At 39.9% G+C, this 24,368-nt stretch overlaps 2 protein-coding genes across 6 annotated transcripts in view; one reads left to right on the top strand and one right to left on the bottom strand.

Moving 5' to 3' along the window:
• Positions 1–24,368, bottom strand: part of ROR1 (receptor tyrosine kinase like orphan receptor 1) — a 401,514-nt gene that overhangs the window by 310,144 nt on the left and 67,002 nt on the right. The gene's annotated exons all lie outside the window — the stretch shown is intronic.
• Positions 8,095–8,731, top strand: LOC137761701 (poly(A) polymerase type 3; the record flags this gene model as incomplete). Its single annotated transcript, XM_068538597.1, has 1 exon — positions 8,095–8,731. A coding segment is annotated over one exon (621 nt), but the record flags the coding sequence as incomplete, so codon positions are not given.

Below are 24,368 nucleotides of genomic sequence, written 5' to 3'. Positions count from 1 at the left end.
TCTCCATAAAGGTTTCTAAATAAAGTAGTTTCCAGCCACCGACCAGGCCAAGTCTAAAAAAGTAGGCTCTGTAGCTAACGATACTCTCTGATTTTGGAAGGAAACTTGAAAGGAAAGAATTAGAAAACAAAAAAACTAAACCAAAAACAAAAACTGAGGTCTCTAGAACTTCAAGGGAAGGAGAAAGCTTCCCTGTCCTATATTTGACTGACAAGAAGAAATTCAACCAGTTCTCATCCGTACTTGATGTAGGAAACGTGGCACTCTGATTTTCAAAAGAAACCTCTGGTTTGAGATAATCAAGTGGAAGTAACAGTCTCAGTCACTGGGGGAGCTGTCGTAGACACCTCGGTGTGTTCTGCACGGAGCTGCCACATTCTCCGTGCCCAGATTTCTTCATGTTTGATACTTGGATTACCCCAGCAGGAAACGAGCAGTTTTTGAATGGAGGGTTTTGTTCAGAATTCTAATAGCTTCCAGCATTTGCCCCAGACCACAAGGAGTACACTAAATTCACTTAGACATCCAGGCCAGACGTGAAGCATTTCTCTGTCAGATCTAGTCAGCTCCACCAGTTTAACATTTTGGCTTCTTGTGGGCAAAGAGAAGACCGCCAAACAGCACTGGTGCCGGGAGGCAATCTGGTGACACGTGGCAGTTCTGGAAAGAAAATTAATGAACACGACCAGTAACCTTTCTACCCCACTCCACTTTCCTCGTTCAAGGGAGAGAAGCAAAATGTCAGCAATCAGGGTGATAGACAACTGCTGCTCCTTGAAATAGCCTCAAGGTGGTTGTTGGGTTTTTTTTTTTTTAAGATTTATTATTTATTTATTTATTTATTTTATTTATTCTTGGCTGCATCCGGTCTTAGTTGCGGCACGTGGGATCTTTATTGAGGCACACGGGATCTTTTGTTGTGGTGCGCAAGCTCTTCGTTGCGGCGTGCGGGCTCCAGGGCGCATGGGCTCTGTAGTTTGTGGCACGCGGGCTCGCTCATTGAGGCGCGCGAACTCAGTAGTTGTGGTGCGCGGGCTTAGTTGCCCCGCGGCTTGTGGGATCTTAGTTCCCCGGCCAGGGATCGAACCCACCTCCCCTGCATTGTAAGGCAGATTCTTTACCACTGGACCACCAGGGAAGTCCTGGTTGTTTCTTTTCTCCACCAGACTTGCAACGTTTCATTGTTTGCTGTCAAGATCACCTCGCTATGAAGTTCGGGGACTTAAAGGTAGAGCCATCATTCATTCCATTCAACAATTTCATCCTAGCTAATCTAATAAATAAAACAGGACCACTGGTCACCTCTGATTCAGTCACCAAAGCTCGCTATGTCCAGTCAAAGCCAATAAAATATTTGTTTGGTGCCTACTATGTGCCAGGCAGTATACCAGGCATATTATACATATAGTATGATGATGATGATAACAATAATGATTATATTATATTACAATATAGTGTTATAATGACCACAACGACACCAACAATAATAACAGTAAACCAATCGACAAAATCACCTAGCAAATGCTTACTGTGTGAAAAGCCTATGGTAAACGTATAGGCTGACACTACTCCTCACAACCCTTTAAGCAACATATAATTATTACTTTCCCCTTTTATAGATGTGGAAAAGAGGATTCCAAGAGATTAAATAAACTTGCCCAAAGTAACACAGCTTGTAAATGACAGAGCTGGGATCTGAACCCCAGCCTGTCTGCAAAGGCAAAGCCTTAACATCATTAAAGGAAATCACACTGAAACAACATTAAAAGTTTGTTGTAGTGCAAAAGAATGAGATAGATGGTAAAGTTTTCTAGATTACAGCAAAAGAAACAGTCTAGTTATATTACCCATCTGAACCAAAAACATAACAAAACTAGTATATAGCAGTATGTAGTATGTAGTATTCTACTATTATGTAGTAGAATGTTGTCATCTCTCGAATATCCAGACCAGCATAATATGTGTGACCCATTTTCACCCCTAAAAAGAACTTCATAATCAACTATAATCAGAGACTAGGACAGAATAGGGAATACAAATTAACACAACTATCAAAATGATAACATCTTTAAATTTTTTCCTTAATAGGTAAACTCAATTTCTGTGAACTGAAGCTAAATTGCCTATGGGGATGCTCGCGTCTGTGTGTGTTTCCTGTCGGATTTTCTAGTTTTACCACTCCATTCTTATGTTAGTATGTGGTAAAACATTCTTTACAAGGTTTTGAAAGGACCCATCTTGACAAAGAAAACATTCATAAAAGTTAAATGGGAAACTGAACTCATGGATTGGATAAGTAATAAAAAGCTTATGAACATCTGATTTCTGAACAAAGCCAGTAAGGAAGAGATAAAATGAAACAAAACAAAAAATCTCAAAACCTTGAGGTTCCAAAATTCTGAGAGGAAAAAAAATGATTGAAAATTTTGGAAGGCTTCAAGGAGAGAAAAGGGCATTGTCCAACTGCACCTAGGCAACACAGCTCTGAGGGGCAGAGGGACTTTTGGAAAGTCTGGTCCTCCTAGGTTCCTACAGCCACTCAATCGTTCAATGGGTAGTTACGCTCAAACTTCCAGCCCCAGAACATTAATCCAGATTTAGGGCTGAGGAGGACCTGCACAGCTATAATTCTGCCAGAAACAGGGTAGGGAGCCCCCTCCGGTAACGTGCAGGAAACCAACAAGCAGCCTACCCCCCAACTCACACCACAACAACACACATGGACACATAAATACAATTAACACAAGTTCCCAAACGTTCATGAGTCACCTGAGACACAGAATCCAGACTGAGAACCCTGGCACATAGTAAGAGACGTTACACTTGAGGATCTGGCCAAGTTTACAGCTGCAGATAAGATGATTCAACTGCTTTCTTATTTTGTAGCTTCTTAACAGGTGAGTCTCTCCAGCTTCTCTGACGTGAGCAGAGGGCAAGCAGCTTTCATGTAGGCAATGGTCCAGCCATGAAAACAGTAGCTGCTAGAGGCTGACTGCCCAAGTTCCAATCCTGCCTCTGTCTCTTCACTGTGGTGTAATCTTGGAACAGGTTTTACTTATTCCTCTGTACCTCAGTTCCCTTATCTATAAGACAGGGATTGATAATAACACCTGCTTCAAAATGTGGTAAAGATTAAATGAGTCTTTATAAGGAAACCACTTAGAGCAACATCTACCTAGTACATAGGCAAACACAAAATAAATGTTAGCTATAATTATTCTATGGTCCTTTTTAGGAAAAAAGGAAGATGACCTAATATAATAAAAGTTCATGTTAGAAAAGCACTAGAGAACTGCAGAAATAGTAGTGAATGCTGCCATTAATTAATTAATGTCCTTTATTAAATCATCATCAGATGTTCATGTCTGCTATCTTTGCAAAGTTGACATTTGGTTAACTGAACAAGTATCACCACCTGTGTCTCAATGGTAGTATTGGGTGTTAGAAAATGTAGGCAGCCTGAGAACTTTATCACAAATAATAATTAAGAAAAATATGCGATCAGATTAATAGCTTTCCTTTATTTCAGTTTGTGAAGACTTGTCCAGCACATAGCTTTGCAGTCTCATAGACCATAGATGGTGACAAATTAGAAGAGGCCTTAATGAGCATGGCCATCCTGTACGTCTAGTCCAGTACTCTCGCTGGGCAGCTGGGAAACCTGAACCCAGAGATGTGCATGACTTGCCCAGATAGACCCTGCAAGTAAGTAGCAGAGCCAAGAACTCAGATTCCTGGAGGTTTATTTGTTCATCGGCCTCCTTCCACTAGATTGTCAACCCCTGGAGCCCGGAACCTAGTCATTAATGTCTTTCTACCTTCATGACAGCCCAGGATATGTAGACAAAAAAGGCAACAAAAAATGAGGGTTAAAAAGAACCAAAGTGATGCAGTACACTTTGTTACTTCTAAGGTACTATTTTAACGCTCCAAAAGAAATAGTTATCCTCATTCACTGAAAAGATGACACAAAGGATAAAGCAAAGCAGAAATCAAATCTAAGCATTCTGCTGGTCTGTGAGTCAGGAGACCTGAGCTCTTGTGCTAACTTGCTTTGTGAAATTCAATAAGCATTTAACTTTTCTAAAAGAAGATGATGAGGACTTCCCTGGTGGCACAGTGGTTAAGAACCCACCTGCCAATCACAACTCACTGCTGAACAATCATCAACAGGAAGACACTGGAACTCACCAAAAAAGATACGCCACATCCAAAGACAAAGGAGAAGCCGCAATGAGACGGGAGAAGGGGTACAATCACAATAAAATCGAATCCCATAACTGCTGGGTGGATGACTTACAAACTGGAGAACACTTATACCACAGAAGTCCACCCACTGGAGTGAAGGTTTTGAGCCCCACGTCAGGCTTCCCAACCTGGGGATCCAGCAACGGGAGGAGGAATTCCTAGCGAATCAGACTTAGAAGGCTAGCGGGATTTGACTGCAGGACTTCAACAGGACTGGGGGAAACAGAGACTCCAATTTTGGAGGGCACACACGAAGTAGTGTGCGTATCAGGACCCAGGGGAAGGAGCAGTGACCCCATAGGAGACTGAACCACACCTACCTGCTAGTATTGGAGGGTCTCCTGCAGAGGCGGGGGGTGGCTGTGGCTCACCTAGAGGACAAGGACACTGGCAGCAGAAGTTCTGGGACATACTCCTTGGCGTGAGCCCTCCTAGAGTCCACCATTAGCCCCACCAAAGAGCGGGGTAGACTCCACTGTTGGGTCACCTCAGGCCAAACAACCAACAGGGAGTGAACCCAGCCCCACCCATTAGCAGACAAGCAGATTAAAGTTTTATTGAGCACTGCCCAACAGAGCAACAGCCAGATCTACCCACCACCAGTCCCTCCCATCAGGAAACTTACACAAGCCTCTTAGTTAGCCTAATCCACCAGAGGGCAGACAGCAGAAGCAAGAAAAACTACAATCCTGCAGCCTGTGGAACAAAAACCACATTCACGGAAAGATAGACAAGATGAAAAGGCAGAGGGCTATGTACCAGATGAAGGAACAAGATAAAACCCCAGAAAAACAACTAAATGAAATGGACATAGGCAACTTACCAGAAACAGAATTCAGAATAACGATAGTGAAGATGATCCAGGACCTCGGAAAAAGAATGAAGGCAAAGATCAAGAAGATGCAACAAATGTTTAACAAAGACCTAGAAAAACTAAAGAACAAACAGAGATGAACAATACAATAACCGAAATGAAAAATACACTAGAAGGAATCAATAGCAGAATAACTGAGGCAGAAGAACGGATAAGTGATCTGGAAGACAGAATGGTGGGATTCACTGCTGTGGAACAGAATAAAGAAAAAAGAATGAAAAGAAATGAAGACAGCCTAAGAGACCTCTGGGACAACATTAAACACAACAACATTCACATTATAGGGGTCCCAGAAGGAGAAGAGAGAGAGAAAGGACCCGAGAAAATATTTGAAGAGATTATAGTTGAAAACGTCCCTAACATGGGAAAGGAAATAGCCACCCAAGTCCAGGAAGCGCAGAGAGTCCCATACAGGATAAACCCAAGGAGAAACACGCCAAGACACATAGTAATCAAACTGGCAAAAATTAAAGACAAAGAAAAATTATTGAAAGCAGCAAGGGAAAAATGACAAATAACATACAAGGGAACTCCCATAAGGTTAACAGATGATTTCTCAGCAGAAACTCTACAAGCCAGAAGGGAGAGGCATGACATATTTAAAGTGATGAAAGGGAAGAACCTAAAACCAAGATCACTCTACCCGGCAAGGATCGCATTCAGATTCATTCATTTTGATTTCTCTACAGAGAAATCAAAAGCTTTACAGACAAGCAAAACCTAAGAGAATTCACCACCATCAGACCAGCTCTACAACAAATGCTAAAGGAACTTCTCTAAGTGGGAAACACAAGAGAAGAAAAGGACCTACAAAAACAAACAGAAAACAATTAAGAAAATGGTAATAGGAACATACATATCGATAATTACCTTAAACGTGAATGGATTAAATGCTCCAACCAGAAGAAACAGGCTTGCTGAATGGATACAAAAACAAGACCCATATATATGCTGTCTACAAGAGACCCACTTCAGACCTAGGGACACATACACACTGAAAGTGAGGGGTGGAAAAAGATATTCCATGCAAATGGAAATCAAAAGAAAGCTCATATTTTATCTGAGTAGCAATACTCATATCAGATAAACTAGACTTTAAAATAAAGAATGTTACAAGAGACAAGGAAGGACACTACATAATGATCAAGGGACCAATCCAAGAAGAACATATAATAATTATAAATATATATGCACCCAACATAGGAGCACCTCAATACATACGGCAACTGCTAACAGCTATAAGGGAGGAAATTGACAGTAACACAATAATACTGGGGGACTTTAACATTTTACTTACACCAATGGACAGATCATCCAAACAGAAAATTAATAAGGAAACACAAGCTTTAAATGACACAATAGACCAGATAGATTTAATTGATATTTAAAGGACATTCCATCCAAAAACAGCAGATTACACTTTCTTCTCAAGTGCGCAAGGAACGTTCTCCAGGATAGATCACATCTTGGGTCACAAATCAAGCCTCAGTAAATTTAAGAAAATTGAAATCGTATCAAGCATCTTTTCTGACCACAACGCTATGAGATTAGAAATGAATTACAGAGAAAAAAACGTAAACAACACAAACACATGGAGGCTAAACAATACATTATTAAATAACCAAGAGATCACTGAAGAAATCAAAGATGAAATCAAAAAATTCCTAGAGACAAATGACAATGAAAACACGATGATCCAAAACCTATGGGATGCAGCAAAAGCAATTCTAAGAGGGAAATTTATATCAATAAAGCCTACCTCAAGAAACAAGAAAAATCTCAAATAAACAATCTAACCTTACACCTAAAGGAACTAGAGAAAGAAGAACAAACAAAACCCAAAGTTTGCAGAAGGAAAGAAATCATAAATATCAGGGCAGAAATAAATGAAATAGAAACAAAGAAAACAGTATCAAAGATCAATAAAACTAAAAGCTGGTTCTTTGAGAAGTTAAATAAAATTGATAAACCATTAGCCAGACTCATCAAGAAAAAGAGGGAGAGGACTCAAATCAGTCAAATTAGAAATGAAAAAGGAGAAGTTACAACAGATACCACAGAAATACAAAGCACCCTAAGAGACTACTACAAGCAATTCTATGCCAATAAAATGGACAACCTGGAAGAAATGGACAAAGTTTTAGAAAGGTATAACCTTCCAAGACTGAACCAGGAAGAAATAGAAAATATGAACAGACCAATCACAAGGAATGAAATTGAAACTGTGATTAAAAATCTTCCAACAAACAAAAGTCCAGGACCAGATGGCTTCACAGGTGAATTCTATCAAACATTTAGAGAAAAGCTAACACCCATCCTTCTCAAACTCTTACAAAAAATTGCAGAGGATGTTAGGATGAAGGAGAAGGAGGAGAAGCGCTTAAAGCGGCGGGAGCGGGTGCGGGAGTGGGGTTGGACCCAGGGCTGAGGCAGCCCCCCCCATCCCTCCCGCCTCAGTGGATCATGCCCAGGGCGGCAGCGGCGGCGGTTGCGGGGGGGAAGTGACTGGGCGGTGCCGGTGCAGGAGACGATGCCGTTAGAACTTGCTGGATGGCCACCAGTTTTGCTCTAAGAATTCAGGCAGTAGCCTAAAGTCCAGTTACAACGCAGGGATCACAGCAAACACAGCCGCCACAGAAGCACTATGGCATTACCTCTCCCATCAGCTTAGCAGCCCCCAAGGAGACTGACTGCCTGCTTACCCAGAAACTAATTGAGACTCTGAAGCCTTTTGGCGTTTTTGAAGAGGAAGAGGAACTGCAGCGCAGGATTTTAATTTTGGGAAAATTAAATAACCTGGTAAAAGAGTGGATACGAGAAATCAGTGAAATCAAGATTGTGACAACCAAAAATATCTCCAGTTAAATCAGTAGCGAACCACTGATTTTTTTTTTGGTGGCATGTGGAATCTTAGTTCCCTGACCAGGGACTGAGCCTGCGCCCCCTACAGTGGAAGCATGGAATCTTAACCACTGGACCACCAGAATCTTCCACAATCTGTAATTGAAAATGTTGGTGGAAAAATATTTACATTTGGATCTTATAGATTAGGAGTACATACAAAAGGTGCCGATATTGATGCGTTGTGTGTTGCACCAAGACATGTTGATCGAAGTGACTTTTTCACCTCGTTCTATGATAAGTTGAAATTACAGGAAGAAGTAAAAGATTTAAGAGCTGTTGAAGAGGCATTTGTACCAGTTATCAAACTGTGTTTTGATGGGATAGAGATTGATATTTTGTTTGCAAGATTAGCACTGCAGACTATTCCAGAAGACTTGGACTTAAGAGATGACAGTCTGCTTAAAAATTTAGATATAAGATGCATAAGAAGTCTTAACGGTTGCAGGGTGACCGATGAAATTTTACATCTAGTACCAAACATTGACAACTTCAGGTTAACCCTGAGAGCTATCAAACTGTGGGCCAAACGCCACAACATCTATTCCAATATATTAGGTTTCCTCGGTGGTGTTTCCTGGGCTATGCTAGTAGCAAGAACTTTCCAGCTTTATCCAAATGCAATAGCATCAACTCTTGTACATAAATTTTTCTTGGTATTTTCTAAATGGTATGTGTTTAGATTATATTAAAATAAAATTGATTGTAGACACTGAAAAAAAAAAAATTGCAGAGGAAGGAACATTCCCAAACTCATTCTTTGAGGCCACCATCACCCTGATACCAAAACGAGACAAAGACACTACAAAAAAAGAAAATTACAGACCAATATCACTGATGAATAGAGATGCAAAAATCCTCAACAAAATACTAGCAAACAGAATCCAACAACACATTAAAAGGATCATACACCATGATCAAGTGGGATTTATCCCAAGGATGCAAGGATTCTTCAATATACGCAAATCAATCAATGTGATACACCATATTAACAAATTGAAGAATAAAAACCATAGGATCATCTCAATAGATGCAGAAAAAGCTTCTGACAAAATTCAACACGCATTTATGATACAAACTCTCCAGAAAGTGGGCATAGAGGGAACCTACCTCAACATAGTAAAGTCCATATATGACAAACCCACAGCAAACATCATTCTCAATGGTGAAAAACTGAAAGCATTTCCTCTAAGATCAGGAACAACACAAGGATGTCCACTCTCGCCACTATTATTCAACATAGTATTGGAAGTCCTAGCCATGGCAATCAGAGAAGAAAAAGAAATAAAAGGAATAAACATTGGAAAAGAAGAAGTAAAACTGTCACTGTTTGCAGATGACATGATACTATACATAGATTATCCTAAAGATGCCACCAGAAAACTACTAGAGCTAATCAATGAATTTGGTAAAGTTGCAGGATACAAAATTAATGCACAGAAATCTCTTGCATTCCTATACACTAATGATGAAAAATCTGAAAGAGAAATTAAGGAAATACTCCCATTTACCACTGCAACAAAAAGAATAAAATACCTAGGAATAAACCTACCTACGGAGACAAAAGACCTGTATGCAGAAAACTATAAGACACTGATGAAAGAAATTAAAGATGATACCAACAGATGGAGAGATATAACATGTTCTTGGATTGGAAGAATCAATACTGTGAAAATGACTATACTACCCAAAGCAATCTACAGATTCAATGCAATCCCTATCAAATGACTAATGGCAGTTTTTACAGAACTAGAACAAAAAAATCTTAAAATTTGTATGGAGACACAAAAGACCCCAAATAGCCAAAGCAGTCTTGAGGGAAAAAAAACAGAGCTGGAGGAATCAGACTCCCTGACTTCAGACTATACTACAAAGCGACACTAATCAAGACAATATGGTGCTGGCACAAAAACAGAAATATAGATCACTGGAACAGGATACAAAGCCCAGAGACAAACCCACACACCTATGGTCAACTGATCTATGACAAAGGAGGCAAGGATATACAATGGAGAAAAGACAGTCTCTTCAATAAGTGGTGCTGGGAAAACTGGACAGCTACATGTAAAAGAATGAAATTAGAACACTCCCTAACACCATACACAAAAATAAACTCAAAATGGATTAGAGACCTAAATGTAAGACCAGACGCTATAAAACTCTTAGAGGAAAACATAGGAAGAACACTCTTTGACATAAATCACAGCAAGATCTTTTTTGATCCCCCTCCTAGAGTAATGGAAATAAAAACAAAAATAAACAAATGGGACCTAATGAAACTTAAAAGCTTTTGTACAGCAAAGGAAACTACAAACAAGACGAAAAGACAACCCTCAGAATGGGAGAAAATATTTGCAAATGAATCAACAGACAAAGGATTAATCTCCAAAATATATAAACAGCTCATGCAGGTCAATATTAGAAAAACAAACAACCCAACGCAAGAATGGGCAGAAGACCTAAATAGACATTTCTCCAAAGAAGACATGCAGATGGCCAAGAAGCACATGAAAAGCTTCTCAACATCACTAATTATTAGAGAAACGCAAATCAAAACTACAATGAGGTATCACCTCACACCAGTTTGAATGGGCATCATCAGAAAATCTACAAACAACAAATGCTGGTGAGGGTGTGGAGAAAAGGGAACCCTCTTGCACTGTTGGTGGGAATGTAAATTGATACAGCCACTATGGAGAACAGTATGGAGGTTCCTTAAAAATCTAAAAATAGAATTACCATATGACCCAGCAATCCCACTACTGGGCATATACCCAGAGAAAACCATAATTCAAAAAGACATATGCACCCCAATGTTCACTGCAGCACTATTTACAATAGCCAGGTCATGGAAGCAACCTAAAGGCCCATCGACAGATGAATGGATAAAGAAGATGTGTACATATATACAACGGAATATTACTCAGCCATTAAAAGGAACGAAATTGGTTCATTTGTAGAGATGTGGATGAATCTAGAGACTGTCACACAGAGTGAAGTAAGTCAGAAAGAGAAAAACAAATATCACATATTAACACATATATGTGGGACCTAGAAAAATGGTATAGATGAACCAGTTTGCAGGGCAGATATTGAGACACAGATGTAGAGAACAAACGTATGGACACCAAGGGGGGAAAGCGGCAGGGGTGGTGGTGGTGGTGGTGTGATGATTTGGGAGATTGGGATTGACATATATACAATAATATATAAAATGGATAACTAATAAGAACCTGCTGTATAAAAAAAAAATTAAATTAAATTAAAAAATAAAGAAATACAACTTCCAGTTATAAGTCATAAGGATGTAATACACAGCATAGAGAATATACTCAATATTATTGGAATATCTCTGTATGTTAACAGATGGTAACTACACTTATTATGGTGATTGTTTTATAATGTATAGAAATATTGAATCACTATGTTGTACACCTGAAACTAATATAATATTGTAAGTCAATTATAAAAAAAAGAATCCGCCTGCCAATGCAGGGGACACGGGTTCGAACCCTGGTCCAGGAAGATCCCACATGTTGCGGAGCAACTAAGCCCGTGTGCCGCAGCTACTGAGCCTGTGCTCTAGATTCTGCGAGCCACAACTACTGAGCCCACGTGCTGCAACTACTGAAGCCTGTGCGCCTAGAGTCCGTGCTCTGCAATAAGGGATGCCACCACAATGAAAAGCCCGTGCACCACAACAAGGAGTAGCCTCCACTCGCTGCAACGAGAGAAAGCCCACAGGCAGCAATGCAGACCCAGTGCAGCCAAAAATAAATAAATAATTCTATTTAAAAAAAATAAAAGAAAAGAAGATGACGAGACAGCCTTGATAGAGCTGAAAGGAGCTCAATTTGATGAGGTCACAAAATAGAATGAAATCATAAAGCCTGTAATTAACTATGTCACTTTATGTTTATATTACACTTAATAATTCTTAAAAGGCTTCTTTGTTTGTTACCACTCAAGCTTTATGGTAACCATGAAGAAGGTCAGGAAATACGCTATAGCCCCATTTTACAGATAATGACACTGAGGCACAGAGGGGCTACATGTTTATATCAGAGTTAAATGACAAATACCATCTACACCAAGGGACAGAATCCACACTAAGAAAGAAAAAGATATGCTCGGTGGCAGATCAAGGGGCCCAAGAAGAGACAGCACGTAGCTTCCAGCTAGAATTAACAAAGAGCCAAAGAGCCTAGCCATCAACCCCTAACTGCTAGCTTTCTTTACTCGAAATTCTACTTTCAAAGATAACGTCTCTCCCGCAACCACAGAAAGATCAAATGGGTCATGGGAGATAAAAAGTCAAGACATTTGGCAAATGGATCAGACACAGAGGCGAAGAAAGCCTCTCGAAACGCATCCTGCCTACAACAAAGCATAATGTATTTCTAAGCGTTTTATTGAAACTTCACAGGAAGAAAGATCCTGAAATGTGAAAAATGATAATAAATAGAAATTATATGATACCCATTATGTATTACTTCAGCTGAATTAAAATATCATTAACATTCACTTTCTTTACAGAATATGCCATTTAGAATTTTTATTTTAGCAAACTTTAGCAAATACAGAAATTCAACCCTAGACTTGTCAGAAAGGGCCGCTCCACCCCCAAGCCCCATGTTATCACGGAAACCCCGGGACTGACCTCCTGGCTGACTGGAGTGGACACTCGTATTTCAAGATTCCCCTAAGTCTTTTGAACACCTTCTCAACATCCTGGTAGTTTCCCACTTTATTGATGAAGGCCATTAAGTCAAAGTAGAATCCAAAAAAACTGTATTTCCCAGGGGTCCTATGGCAAAGCAATCGTAAGCCCCTCTGCAAAACACGGGTGCTGGAAAAGGAGTCAAGGGAAGTGGAAACTGCTTCCTGGAAGGTAATCTTCCAGCAAGCCTGTCGGTGCAGTGTGGGCTCTGGTGGGGCTTCTGGTATCTTCTTCCTGAGCACAGTCAGCCCAAGATGCTGGACAGCAGGGCAGTGGTATTCTCTCTAGAGCTGTCTCAGAATGTCACTAGGCATTGTTGCAGAATGTTCTTGGCTATCTAGGATCCATACTTGGCTTTCAGGCCCTCCTGAAGATTCAGTACTCATGCAGGCTGGGACAGAGCAATACCCAACAGGAGAGAGAAAGGGCTGAAATCCAAAAGAAAACCAAAGGACTGACTATTACCAAAGTGGAAAATGTTGCTCTCAATTTGCATACGTAGCAGCATTCATTTCACTCCCAAACTCAAGAGAACCATAAAGATAAACGTGCTGGCAGCCACGTCTCAGTGTGTGGCTTTGTCTCATCACAAAGCTTTAATAATGTCCTCGTTCTGCTGGTGAAACACTGGGAGGAGGTGAGGGAAGGATGGGAGTTCCTGGTCTCCACCGTCCCAGATTCCTCCTGGACAGTTTGTGCTCTTCCCCGGAGTAAAGCTCCTCTCCAAAGAGAGAAAATCTTTTATTTTCTGGTCCAGTCATCTTCAAGAAAACCTAACCTAATTCCCTCAAAACTTCATCAGACAGAACAGAATCTTTTGGCCATGACCAGCTTTGTGCCAAGGTAAGGGAAGAGATGGCAGAAGGACAAATCCTTTTTTGAACTTGAAAGACTGTGCCCCACCTCCTCTCTGTCATTATTGTAAGGGACAACCATGTAACTGACTCATCTCTATTTCTTTCGCTCAAAACACTGTCTGCTGGTCAGAGTATTTTCAAGTGTTGTCAACCACCAGATTGTACCCTTCAATTCTTTTTAGCTTCTTTCCAACTTTCCAATACAGAATCTCATTAACTGGTTTGCTTCTCTGGCTGCTATATTTTGCGGTTAACTTTCCCCATTTTAAGATATTTTCCTATTAAGAATTTCTTTAGAGATGGCAGTTACCCACCTCCCCACACACAAAATCCACAACTAATTAAATCGAATAAAGTTTTATTGAACCGCTATGATGTACATTACTTGGTGCGGTGAAGAAAGGCCTGAATTTTGGAATTATAACGGTAATAATATTAATAATAATAGCTATTTACTCTGACCTTGTGTGCCTGGGATCTTAACACATGACATAGCATGATGCTACATGATGATGAGAATATGGCTTCTGCTCTCTGACAGACCTGGGTTCAGCTCAAAGCTCTACCATGCAAGCCATTTTCTTAACCCTTCTGTGTCCTGGGTTCCTCATCTGTAAAGTAAGCATATTAACAGGATATATCTCATAGGGATATTTTGAGAATTCCATTAAATCACAAACATAAAGCACTTAACCCAGGGCCTAGTTCATAATGATATGTGGCACGTACCCTGTTCTCCCTATTTTAAGAGATGGAGACTGAAGGTCAGAGCTAGTACATACATCCAGTGTGAAGCCTTTATTTCTACTGCCTCATGCTGACCAGAACATTGGAGGAAGTCACGTTAGAAGTCTAGAGTATGACGATTGGGAGAGCCTTGAAGAGACTGTCCCACCTTCTACGACAGCATCTCTCTCCAGGGAACTGGAGGCCATCACCCCTGCTTTTGCACACAAGCTCCAGGTCTTACACATTTCTGAATCCCCAGACCTGGAGTAGCACCTGCAGGGGGGATGTCTGTTTGTTGAATGAATGAGTGAATGAATGGCTAAAGTGATTCAGAGTATAACAGTAGCTAAATACTGAGCATAAACTATGTGCAGGGCCTCGATCTAAGGAGTTAATATCCACTAACATTGATTACATATTTAATGTTTAATATTCAGCTTAAAAAATCAAATAGGCTTTGTAGAATGATCCAAGGGGTCAAGGAGAAGGAATGGTCTATCCTCATCAAAGAACAGCTACCCAAAGTGGGCTTAAAAGAACGCAAAGGATTCTACTGAATGTGTAGGGGCAGAAGAGGGCGTCCAGACAAAGGGAACCACGTGGGCCATGGCCACAAGGTGTGAGTGGTAAGCCCGTTGCCATCAATGGCCTGAGAAGAAGTGTCTGAAGAAGAACAGAAAGAAATGTGATTTGATGGCTAGAGTAAGGCCAGGACAAGTGGGACCTCAAACACCAGCATGGGCGATTGGCCTTGATTCCACCAAAATGAGAGAAACTAATGAAGCCGCAGGTAGCAGGAAGGCACGGTGACAACAGCATTCTGCTCCAAGTCTTCAATAGAACAGACAAACGTCACAGAGAAACTGATTTGGAAGATGAGGAGGCAGACAGAAGCATCACAAAAGAGTCCCAAAGACAGAACAGAGCGGTGGGGTCGGGGGGAGCCATCGTCATCTCCCTGGGACCTGCTCTTCAAGGAAACGTTGACTAGGATAAGGGTAACTGCCCTCCTGAAGACCACTTGACACCAACGCCCCTACTGAGACAAAAATCAGAAGGTCCTCCTACAACTGTGCTGGCTGGGCCCTGCAGTAGGGCACCCAACCCAGGGAGCAGGTGAGGACAAAAATCCATCCAGCCCTCCTCCAGCCACGCTGAGCATCCTGACATGGGATGGCAGACATGCACTGGAAGGGGCACCTTTTCTAATCTGTACATAGGCACCCTAAGGCCCGTGGCCATCCTAACAAACAGTCTCATTTCTTGTTCAATCATCCCATCCCCCATCCTAAGACTGTATATATTTAAACCAGTAACAATATAAACATATTGATTTATTCGCTCACACACTCACACATTCAAACATTTCTTTGTGTACAGAGAGCCACGCTCGTTATAGTGGGAGATAACAGAGCTTACCATCTAATAGACATAATTACAAGTTTCATAAACAGTAGGACAAAAGAGAATAACTCTCTTAATTAGCATTCTTGACAGCATCAAGAAACATGCTGCCTAGGTCACGGTCAGGGCAGCTGTACCAGCCCAGTAAAGAAAAGAATCCAAGACCCTCATCTAAATAAGACAAATGGAAAAACAAGACTATCATCAGATTTCAATACAAAGTACACTTGAAAGGTAAACCCAACTCGCGGTTTTGGAGGCAACACAGTTTCTTTAAAGCAAAAAGTCAGATTTTTTAGAACTAGCAAGGTCTAATCTTGGTTTAGCCACAGAATCACTGTGCCATTCTAGGAAAATATGCAAAATACATCCAGTCTTCATTTGTGCATCAGCAAGAGATTTAGTCAATAACTGCGAGGTAGAATGAGAAATTGCTTAGCTAATACAGAGTGTTCCTGTTAATTAAAGCCACCCCCTGCCTTGGCCATGGATTAGAAGGAGGAAGGATAAAGATGGCTTTCAACAATTTGATCACCAGGCAAGAGCAGTAAAAACAAAAAAAAAAAGCAGAAGACTGTGCTTAAAGTCAAGAAAACACTGTTTTAGGAAAATCAGCATTTGGCCTAAAAGCAAAGGAACACACATTAAACCTAAAAGGAAAAGCTGGTAAGTGAGAGGTACAGATAGAATAACTCCATGTGTCTGTACGTTAGTAGCCAGTCAGTATAGTTCAACTTCAGGGGCAGATAGCTACCTTTTAAATTAGGTTGGGGAGAAGCGGGAGGGGGGTCCTATGTGCCCAGAACTGTGATAGGCAACTTACATTTATTACTTCATTTAATCCTCAAAGCAACCTGCCTTAAATTTCATTATCCCTAATGCACAGAAAAAAAAAAAAAAAAAAAACCCCACTGAGTCTAGAAGAACACAAGCCTTCAAGCTACTTCCATCATGTCAACTGTGGAATGGTGATAAAAGAATAGGGAGACTCCGAAGGTGCCTTTGGTAACCAAGAGGTGCTGAGGAAACAGAACAAGATAGTCTTAAGAGGCTTACCAAATATAGTTCACTCTACCGACTCTAAAAGACCCAAATATAGTATGGACTTGCACTTGACCATGGCACATATCCACTGTCAATTGTCTCCAGTTGATAAGAATGCACAGACTCACAGCTATTTGCAGACCAGCTGTAGTCTACTTGGATAACAGATATCCAAGTACATCAAACATGGAAAAGGCACTTGAGATAAGAACACCACCTCAGTAAATTTCAGACTTGGGATACACCACAACCATAAAGTGGGTTACCGAAAAGTTAGTCTTCATTGTGTTTATCTACAAAATACAGTTATTCTATTCTTAGTTCCTTTACTTTCCACATTTTATTTCAAGCATTAATTAGGTGACTTTTATTATCCACCTTTTAATGAGAGGCTACAGAAAATAAACAGATAAAAACCAGGTCCAAGCCATCATAAACCATTGATAATCTAGAAATTTTAAAGTCTTAAACTGCATGCATGAAAACATACCGTTAATCTCATTCCTGTTTTGTGTTTTTTTTTTTTTAAAGAAAAAGCTTCTGAAAGTTGTTCATAAACTGATACTTTGTAAGTGGAATCTTATTTGTTCATTCATTCATTCATTCATTCATTCCACAAATGCTTAGGAGCAACTGTTAAATGCCTGGGACTACATTAGGTGTTGAAAATGCAGACGTAAAAGATATTCCGTGCCTTCAAGAAAATAAAATATAATAAAGAAAGAGAGAGTAAAAACTGCCATAACAATACAGAGAGCTGAGGGCTGTGCTAAGCTACTGTAAGCACAGGTATAATGGAGACACAGTGGAAGGGCTCCTTATCCAATCTCATGGGGTGAGGGATGGCGAGCTTTGGAAGCTGGGGATGGAGGGTAATTCTAGATAGAAAGAATAAATTGGATCACTTCCACTTGTGGCCAAGACGGAGTAACAGGGACAGTTGTCAAGACCTGGATAACAGGCTACCAAGGGCAATGATCTCTGAGAGAAGGGAAACAAAATAAGTGAGTCCTATAAGTCCCCCAGCTTACTACCTGAGGGAGTCTCCATGCCGAGGTGTGCGGGGGCAGGGAAAACTCGAGTGGACCTCCTGAGGTCAGTAAATGGAGCTAACAGTCCGGGGAGACCAAGGCAACTAGAATCCATGAGACAGAGGACCTGAGCCAAATATTTGGAGAGACTGTATTGATTTAAGAGACCTGGATTTTATATTTTACCAATAAATAAAAGTGTTAATTGTTTAAAAAAAAAGAGACAGATACCAGATAGGGGAGAGAGCTTCACAGAGACTCACAGGGAGTGAATTTTGAGTGGAATACTGATCAGTGAATGTGTGTGAGGCAATCACTCAAGGCTGGGGGAACAAATCCAAAAGGATGTTTCTAACTAGAAAACTTCATGATTCCTTAGGCGCTGGGAGAGCACATAGAAAGGTCTCTCCTCTGACCTGGGGAATAACTGGCCCTAGACTGAGTACTATTCCAGTCCTGCCTAACAAATCTTAGTAGCAAGACCCAGAAGAATCAAACTGTTTCTAAGAAACTTAACTACATCCTAAAACAAGTAAAGAATATTTACAGGAATACAAAAATATGCAGCATCCAACAAGGTAAAATTCACAATGTCTGGCATTCAATCAAAAATTACACAGCATGCAAAAAGCAGGAAAATATGACCCCTGATGAGGAGAAAAATCAATCAAAGCTGACCCAGAACTGACACAGATGTTAGAATTAGCAGACAACAACATTAAAACAGCTCTTATAACTATATTCCATAAGTTCAAAAATTAAGTGGAGACATTGAAGACATAAAAAAAGACCTAAATCAAACTTCTAGACTTGAAATCTACAATGTATGAGATGAAAAATACACTGGATCAGATTAACATCAGATTAGATATCATAGAAGATAAAGATTAGTGAACTTGAAAACACAAATATCAGGACTATTCAAAATGAAACACAGAGAAAATAGAATTTTAAAAATCAACAGAGAAATATTATATTTAATTATATTATTAAATATAATTATTTAGATGATTAATACATTATATTAATAAATATTAATATTTATCCCTATCTTTAAATAATTTACAACCTTTTTGTGGAAACAAATTTTGATTAAAAAAGAAAATAAGGGCTTCCCTGGTGGCGCAGTGGTTGAGAATCCGCCTGCCAATGCAGGGGACACGGGTTCGAGCCCTGGTCTGGGACGATCCCACATGCCGCGGAACAACTGGGCCCGTGAGCCACAACGACTGAGCCTGCGCGTCTGGAGCCTGTGCTCCGCAACAAGAGAGGCCGCGATAGTGAGAGGCCCGCGCACCGCGATGAAGAGTGGCCCCCGCTTGCCACAACTAGAGAAAGCCCTCGCACAGAAACGAAGACCCGACACAGCCAAAAATAATAAATAAATTAATTAATTAATTAAAAAAAAAAGAAAATAAGGTCATAAAATATTTGAAAACCACAAATATTATAAGAACAGAAAAAATGTCCTGAGGCACTACATAGTTACTTACCAAACAAATGGAACACAAAATTGTTTAGAGGAGAGGAACAAATTATTTCATGCTCAGGAGATCAGGTTAAGAATGGTCGAAGAGGAAACATTTGAACTGTCTGTTTCATAAATGGATATTTTCATTAATTAAAGCATTGCTCATTAGCATATATTTAGAAATGCAACTCTTTCTGCTTTATTCATTCATTCACCTTTTATTGAGCAGCATGTATGTGTCAGATACTAGCTAAGCAAAGACATGTTCTGTCTCTACTTCCGATGGGTTTATAATGCAGAGGAGGCAGAAGAGAGAAAAGACTACCCTGCCACCCTGCAAGATATGCTCTACAGGAAGTGTGTTCAAGTGTTTTCAGGAGGGAGCAACTCACTCAGCAAGAGAAAGGAAACAAATAGAAAAGAAATTCATGAGACAGATAACTGTCGCCTATGTCTAATATCTCCATCCCGTCCTGCTTCCAAATTTGGCTTCCAAAAACTGCTGCTGGAAAATAAGTGGCAAAGTCCTCAAGAGAAAGAAGAAGGAAGCCAGTTTTTCACTGGTTTTCACTGCACTAACCCATGTAAGAAAGAAGTCAGGAAACTTCTCCTTCCAGGCAATCAACCACACCTAAACGGTGCTAAGATTCAGATAAGCCCTGACAAGTTTGTTGGAGAATGACTTAAATAGATGGGCAGCAGGATAGCAACATGTCACATATTTTCAGAATAAAGCCTTAGTGAGTAAAAAGTTCAAAGCAATTGGCTTGAGGTTGGCTATTTGATATTTTCATTAAAGAAGAAAGGCATTTTATTTTTCCTGAAGTTAGCAGTCATTATACACTATGCATTATGCAAAGCTAAAAGGAAGTTTCACAATCAGAGCACAACACACATTTTGCAGACGGGAACACTGAGACCCAGACTGAGTATGAGGCTGGACCAAGGCCCCAGAGAGGTTTAGTGGCAGCACTAGTTAAAATTCATGTCATTTCACCTCTGGGAAGCTGGTGATCTTTACATCAAATCACGTTGCATTTATCCATCTCTTTGAGTGATCTAATTTGTGCTGTGGTTTTAATAGAGAATTATACTAATATAGGAAAGGTATATTTGGATGTGGAAATGGATGCTTTACAATAAACCTTGGTTTAATTTTAGTTTTACTATGAATGAGTGTCTCACTAAGAAAACCTCATAATGGGAAAATTTTCATTCGTGTTCCATTTACAGTGAAAGATTCCTTAATGTGTCCCCAGTGCATTGTTTAATGTTCAATTTATAGTCTATGTTGCAGAGAAAAGAAACAAGGTATAGAAGTAAAGCAAAGCCTAGGACTCTGGCTCTGCTACACACGAGATACATGAACTTGGGCAGGATATTTAACCTCTCTGTTTTCTCATCTGTAAAATGAGACTAACAATAGTACCAACCTCCTAGGTTCTGAGAATTCGATGAGATAACTAATGCAAAGCACACTGCCAGGCACATCACAGGAGTTCAAAAAACATTAGAAGCAGCTGTTGCTATAGTTGGTGACTATGATGGTGGGGGACTCATGATTATTACTGAGATCTTGAGGCTCATCCACACTGGACATATTTTTTTCATTCTGGATCATGAAGAGAACTCAGGTGCATATATGACAACATTACAACATTTTATTTTTAGAATTCCTCTCCTTAAAAGTTTGTGCTTTTCCATAAATTTAAACTTTACTCAACACTGTCACAATTATCTTATTATAATAATAGTTACTCTGGTAAGTCTGAGAGGTGCTAATTTCTTTGCCACCAGGCTGTAACCACTGGGCCATAGAGCTTGGTAATAAAATATGAGAATATCACACTTTCTCCATCACTGCAATGTCTTCACGTAAAAGCTGGGCTCTATTACAAGTGTCAGCCCAAGTTTCCCATGGTTAAAATATGTGGTAATACTGAACTGCCACACTACAGATTTGTCCTAAACGTAGGATGCGAATTCAACGACTACATTCTCCCAATGGAAATGATCTGGTTCATTTATAAATTTTTTTCCCTTCCCAAAGGAAGTGGTTTGAATTAGTGAGTAAGTGCCTACAAAGGTTTCTTCCTCTTCTGAACAATTAATTTATATCATATAAGACAAATATTGGCACATCTGGACAAACTCAGCATGAGTCTAAAAACCATGAAGTTTCCCAAGGCATCTGTGAATAAAAGCACCTCTCCAAGCTTCTCAGAAATGACAGACTGAGGTAAGGGGTCGGGGGACAGTGGGGGTGATAGGAAAATGGACACGATAACGCTCTTCAATGATCTGAAGGGCTGTCAGGTGAAAGAGGGAGCGGACTTCTGATGTTGAGTGCTCAAGAAGACAGAATGAGAAGCAATGTGTGGAAAAGTTGCAGGGGGGCAGCTTTCAGCTCTATATAAGGAGAACCTCCCAGGGCAAGGGTGCACACACACGCATGCCTCCACAGAGTCAAACAGACTGGGGCAAATCCAGGCTGCACCATTGATTAGCTCCTCACATGCGGCAGTTTCCTTAAGCTATCTGAGCCCTCAACTATCAATCAGAACAGCTATTCCTACGTTCCAGGGTCGTCCCAGAATTGGAAGAAAACACACATATTTGACACTCAATATGTAGTTGGCATTATGATTATTTTCACTCTTATTTTTACCTCTGATAAACAGTGTGGATTTGTCAGACACCTTTGGAACAGGATAATCTACATGACCTAATGGTTAAAATCTCTCTAGTTCTGCTTTCCACTTTCTCTTTCGGTCTTAAAACCTACTGAGAGAAGCTCAAATTGTTCTACACTCAGCTTTGCCGCTGCTCTTACGTTAAGATGCCAGTCTAGTTGTTTTCCATCTTCCCTGGATCCTTCCAACAGCAATACATAAAGAAAGACACTTATCATCCACCAACTTTAACCCGGGAAAGGATTACAGGAATTACCTAAGAAATTATTACAAATCATTTTTCATATACAGGTGTTCCCCCCTTTGCCCAACACATGTTTTGTGTAAATCACATTCTTTTTTCCTACCAAATGAGCTTATAATTGTTTGCATATGTTTATTATTTTATTCCAAGAATATTACTCTATGACCATTAAAGAAAATTTGGAAAACAGGAAAATGGGGCAGTGAGGGGAATAATCACTCACAGTCTATGCATTATTATTTCTTCCCTATCGCCTTCATGCATGGATCTTTTTCTACATAATTTTAATTTAGATTGTAATTTCAAAGGGGACTTCTTAGCAATTTTAACTGCTCTTCACTGAGTGATGGTTCCTGCATTAAGTTCCTCTGTTCTCAAGAAAAATTGAGTAGCAGTGATTCAAAAACATTTTAAAGTACCAAGGGACATTATTATTGAGAAATATGGAATTTTGGAACCAAAAAAAAAAAAAAAATCAGCACTTGAAGAAAGAATGAGTAATGCAACCCCTCATTTTACGGATGAGGGTGCATAAGCTAGTGACGGGCTGGCGCAGCCTCTGCTAGAGCAGAGACCAGGGCCCTTTCCATTAAATCCACTGTAAATAAGGCCATAGCGACCACTGCTTCCCACCCAACACAGTTTCTATGAGTTTGGATTGTATATCTTCACTCTCCTTAGAAAGATACATAAGGATATGTTCTGTGTACAATGGGTGCATAGCAAGACGATTAAGGCCCAAATAGGCTTTGATGAGGACGACCCTCCCCAACCAGAAACTCAAACCTGCCCTACAATAGAGCTCAAACAGGAGGGAAGGGAAAAATCTCCAGTCTTTGCTTGACGTCTTTACTCAAAGTTTGACATATCTTTATACATCCAAATTAAGATAGTTCATTTCATACCCATCAAATAAGCGAAAACTAAAAATACTTTCAATACCAAGAGCTGGAAAAGGTGAGGAGCAACAGGAACTCATATACTGTAGGCGGGAGTTCACACTGGCACAAGGCATTTGGGGTGCAATTCAGCAATATCTAGGTAAGATGAAGACATGCGCACCATACCGTATTCCTAGGTATGGAGCCTAAAGAAATTTCCCCACATGTTCACAAAAAGACAGGTCAAAATTCTTCACAGCAGCATTGCTTATAATACAGAAAAAAAGGAAAACAGGAGAAAGAGTACTTCAGTTGTGAAATGGTCACATAGTAGAATAGTTACTGCACAACAGCTAAAATAACTTCCTAGATAAACATTCAATTCCTATATTAACAAGGCTAAATAACAAAAGCATAATATTGAGCTAAAAAGAGCAAGCTGTGGAAGGTCAGGTACAATAAGTTACTATTTACATAAGGTTTAAAAATCGGCAAAGTAATAACACGCATCATTAGTGGATTTATACATCCATAGCAAAAGCATAGAAACATGCATAGGAATGAAAAAACATTATATTTAGTTGAGAGATTATCTCTGGAGAAGAAAAGAAACAGGATTTAGGAAGGGAGGTTCAGCTGCTTTATTTCTTTAAAAAATCTGAAGCAAGAATGGTAAAATGTTTGAAAAGGAATTTGTCCATTTTTTTTCTATTTTTTCTGTATACTTAAGATATTTCAAAATTAAAAAAAGAAAACAAAGCATGATGGATTGGCCATGTATTGGTATCTGGGTATCCAGGAGTCTGAGAAGGTAGAAATAACAATGGTCCTTCCACAATTTGGGGCACTTTAACAAGTCTAATGGCCATCACAAACTCCTTTGTATCCCCATGTCCAAGCACAGTGCTTAGTCAAAAGTAAATACAGACTAAACGTTAATGAATGAATGAACCAACAAGTGAACAAATAAATGACCAAATGAACTGAATGGGTTGTTACACATGCCTTTGATTAATAAAAATGGGAAAAAATAATTATTGCTAATAATTTGAAATTCAAACTATTTCTACATATGGGTCAACGTAGGGCTCTTCTTAAAGGCATCATTAGTAGAAAAAAAAAACTGAAAACAAGTGGACAAAGTAACCTTTGAAGATTTTTCTATCCCTAGAATTCAGTGCTTTTTCCGTATCTCAGAGGCACCCACTGAACACTCATCACATTCTATTCATCTAAAGGAGCAGAAGTTCATTGTCATAACAGACCCCAGG

Source organism: Eschrichtius robustus, chromosome 3 (genome assembly GCF_028021215.1).
Source record: "Eschrichtius robustus isolate mEscRob2 chromosome 3, mEscRob2.pri, whole genome shotgun sequence".
NCBI lineage: Eukaryota > Metazoa > Chordata > Mammalia > Artiodactyla > Eschrichtiidae > Eschrichtius > Eschrichtius robustus.
The sequence above is the reverse complement of the archived record's forward strand: the minus strand, read 5'-3'. Positions and strand labels throughout refer to the sequence as shown.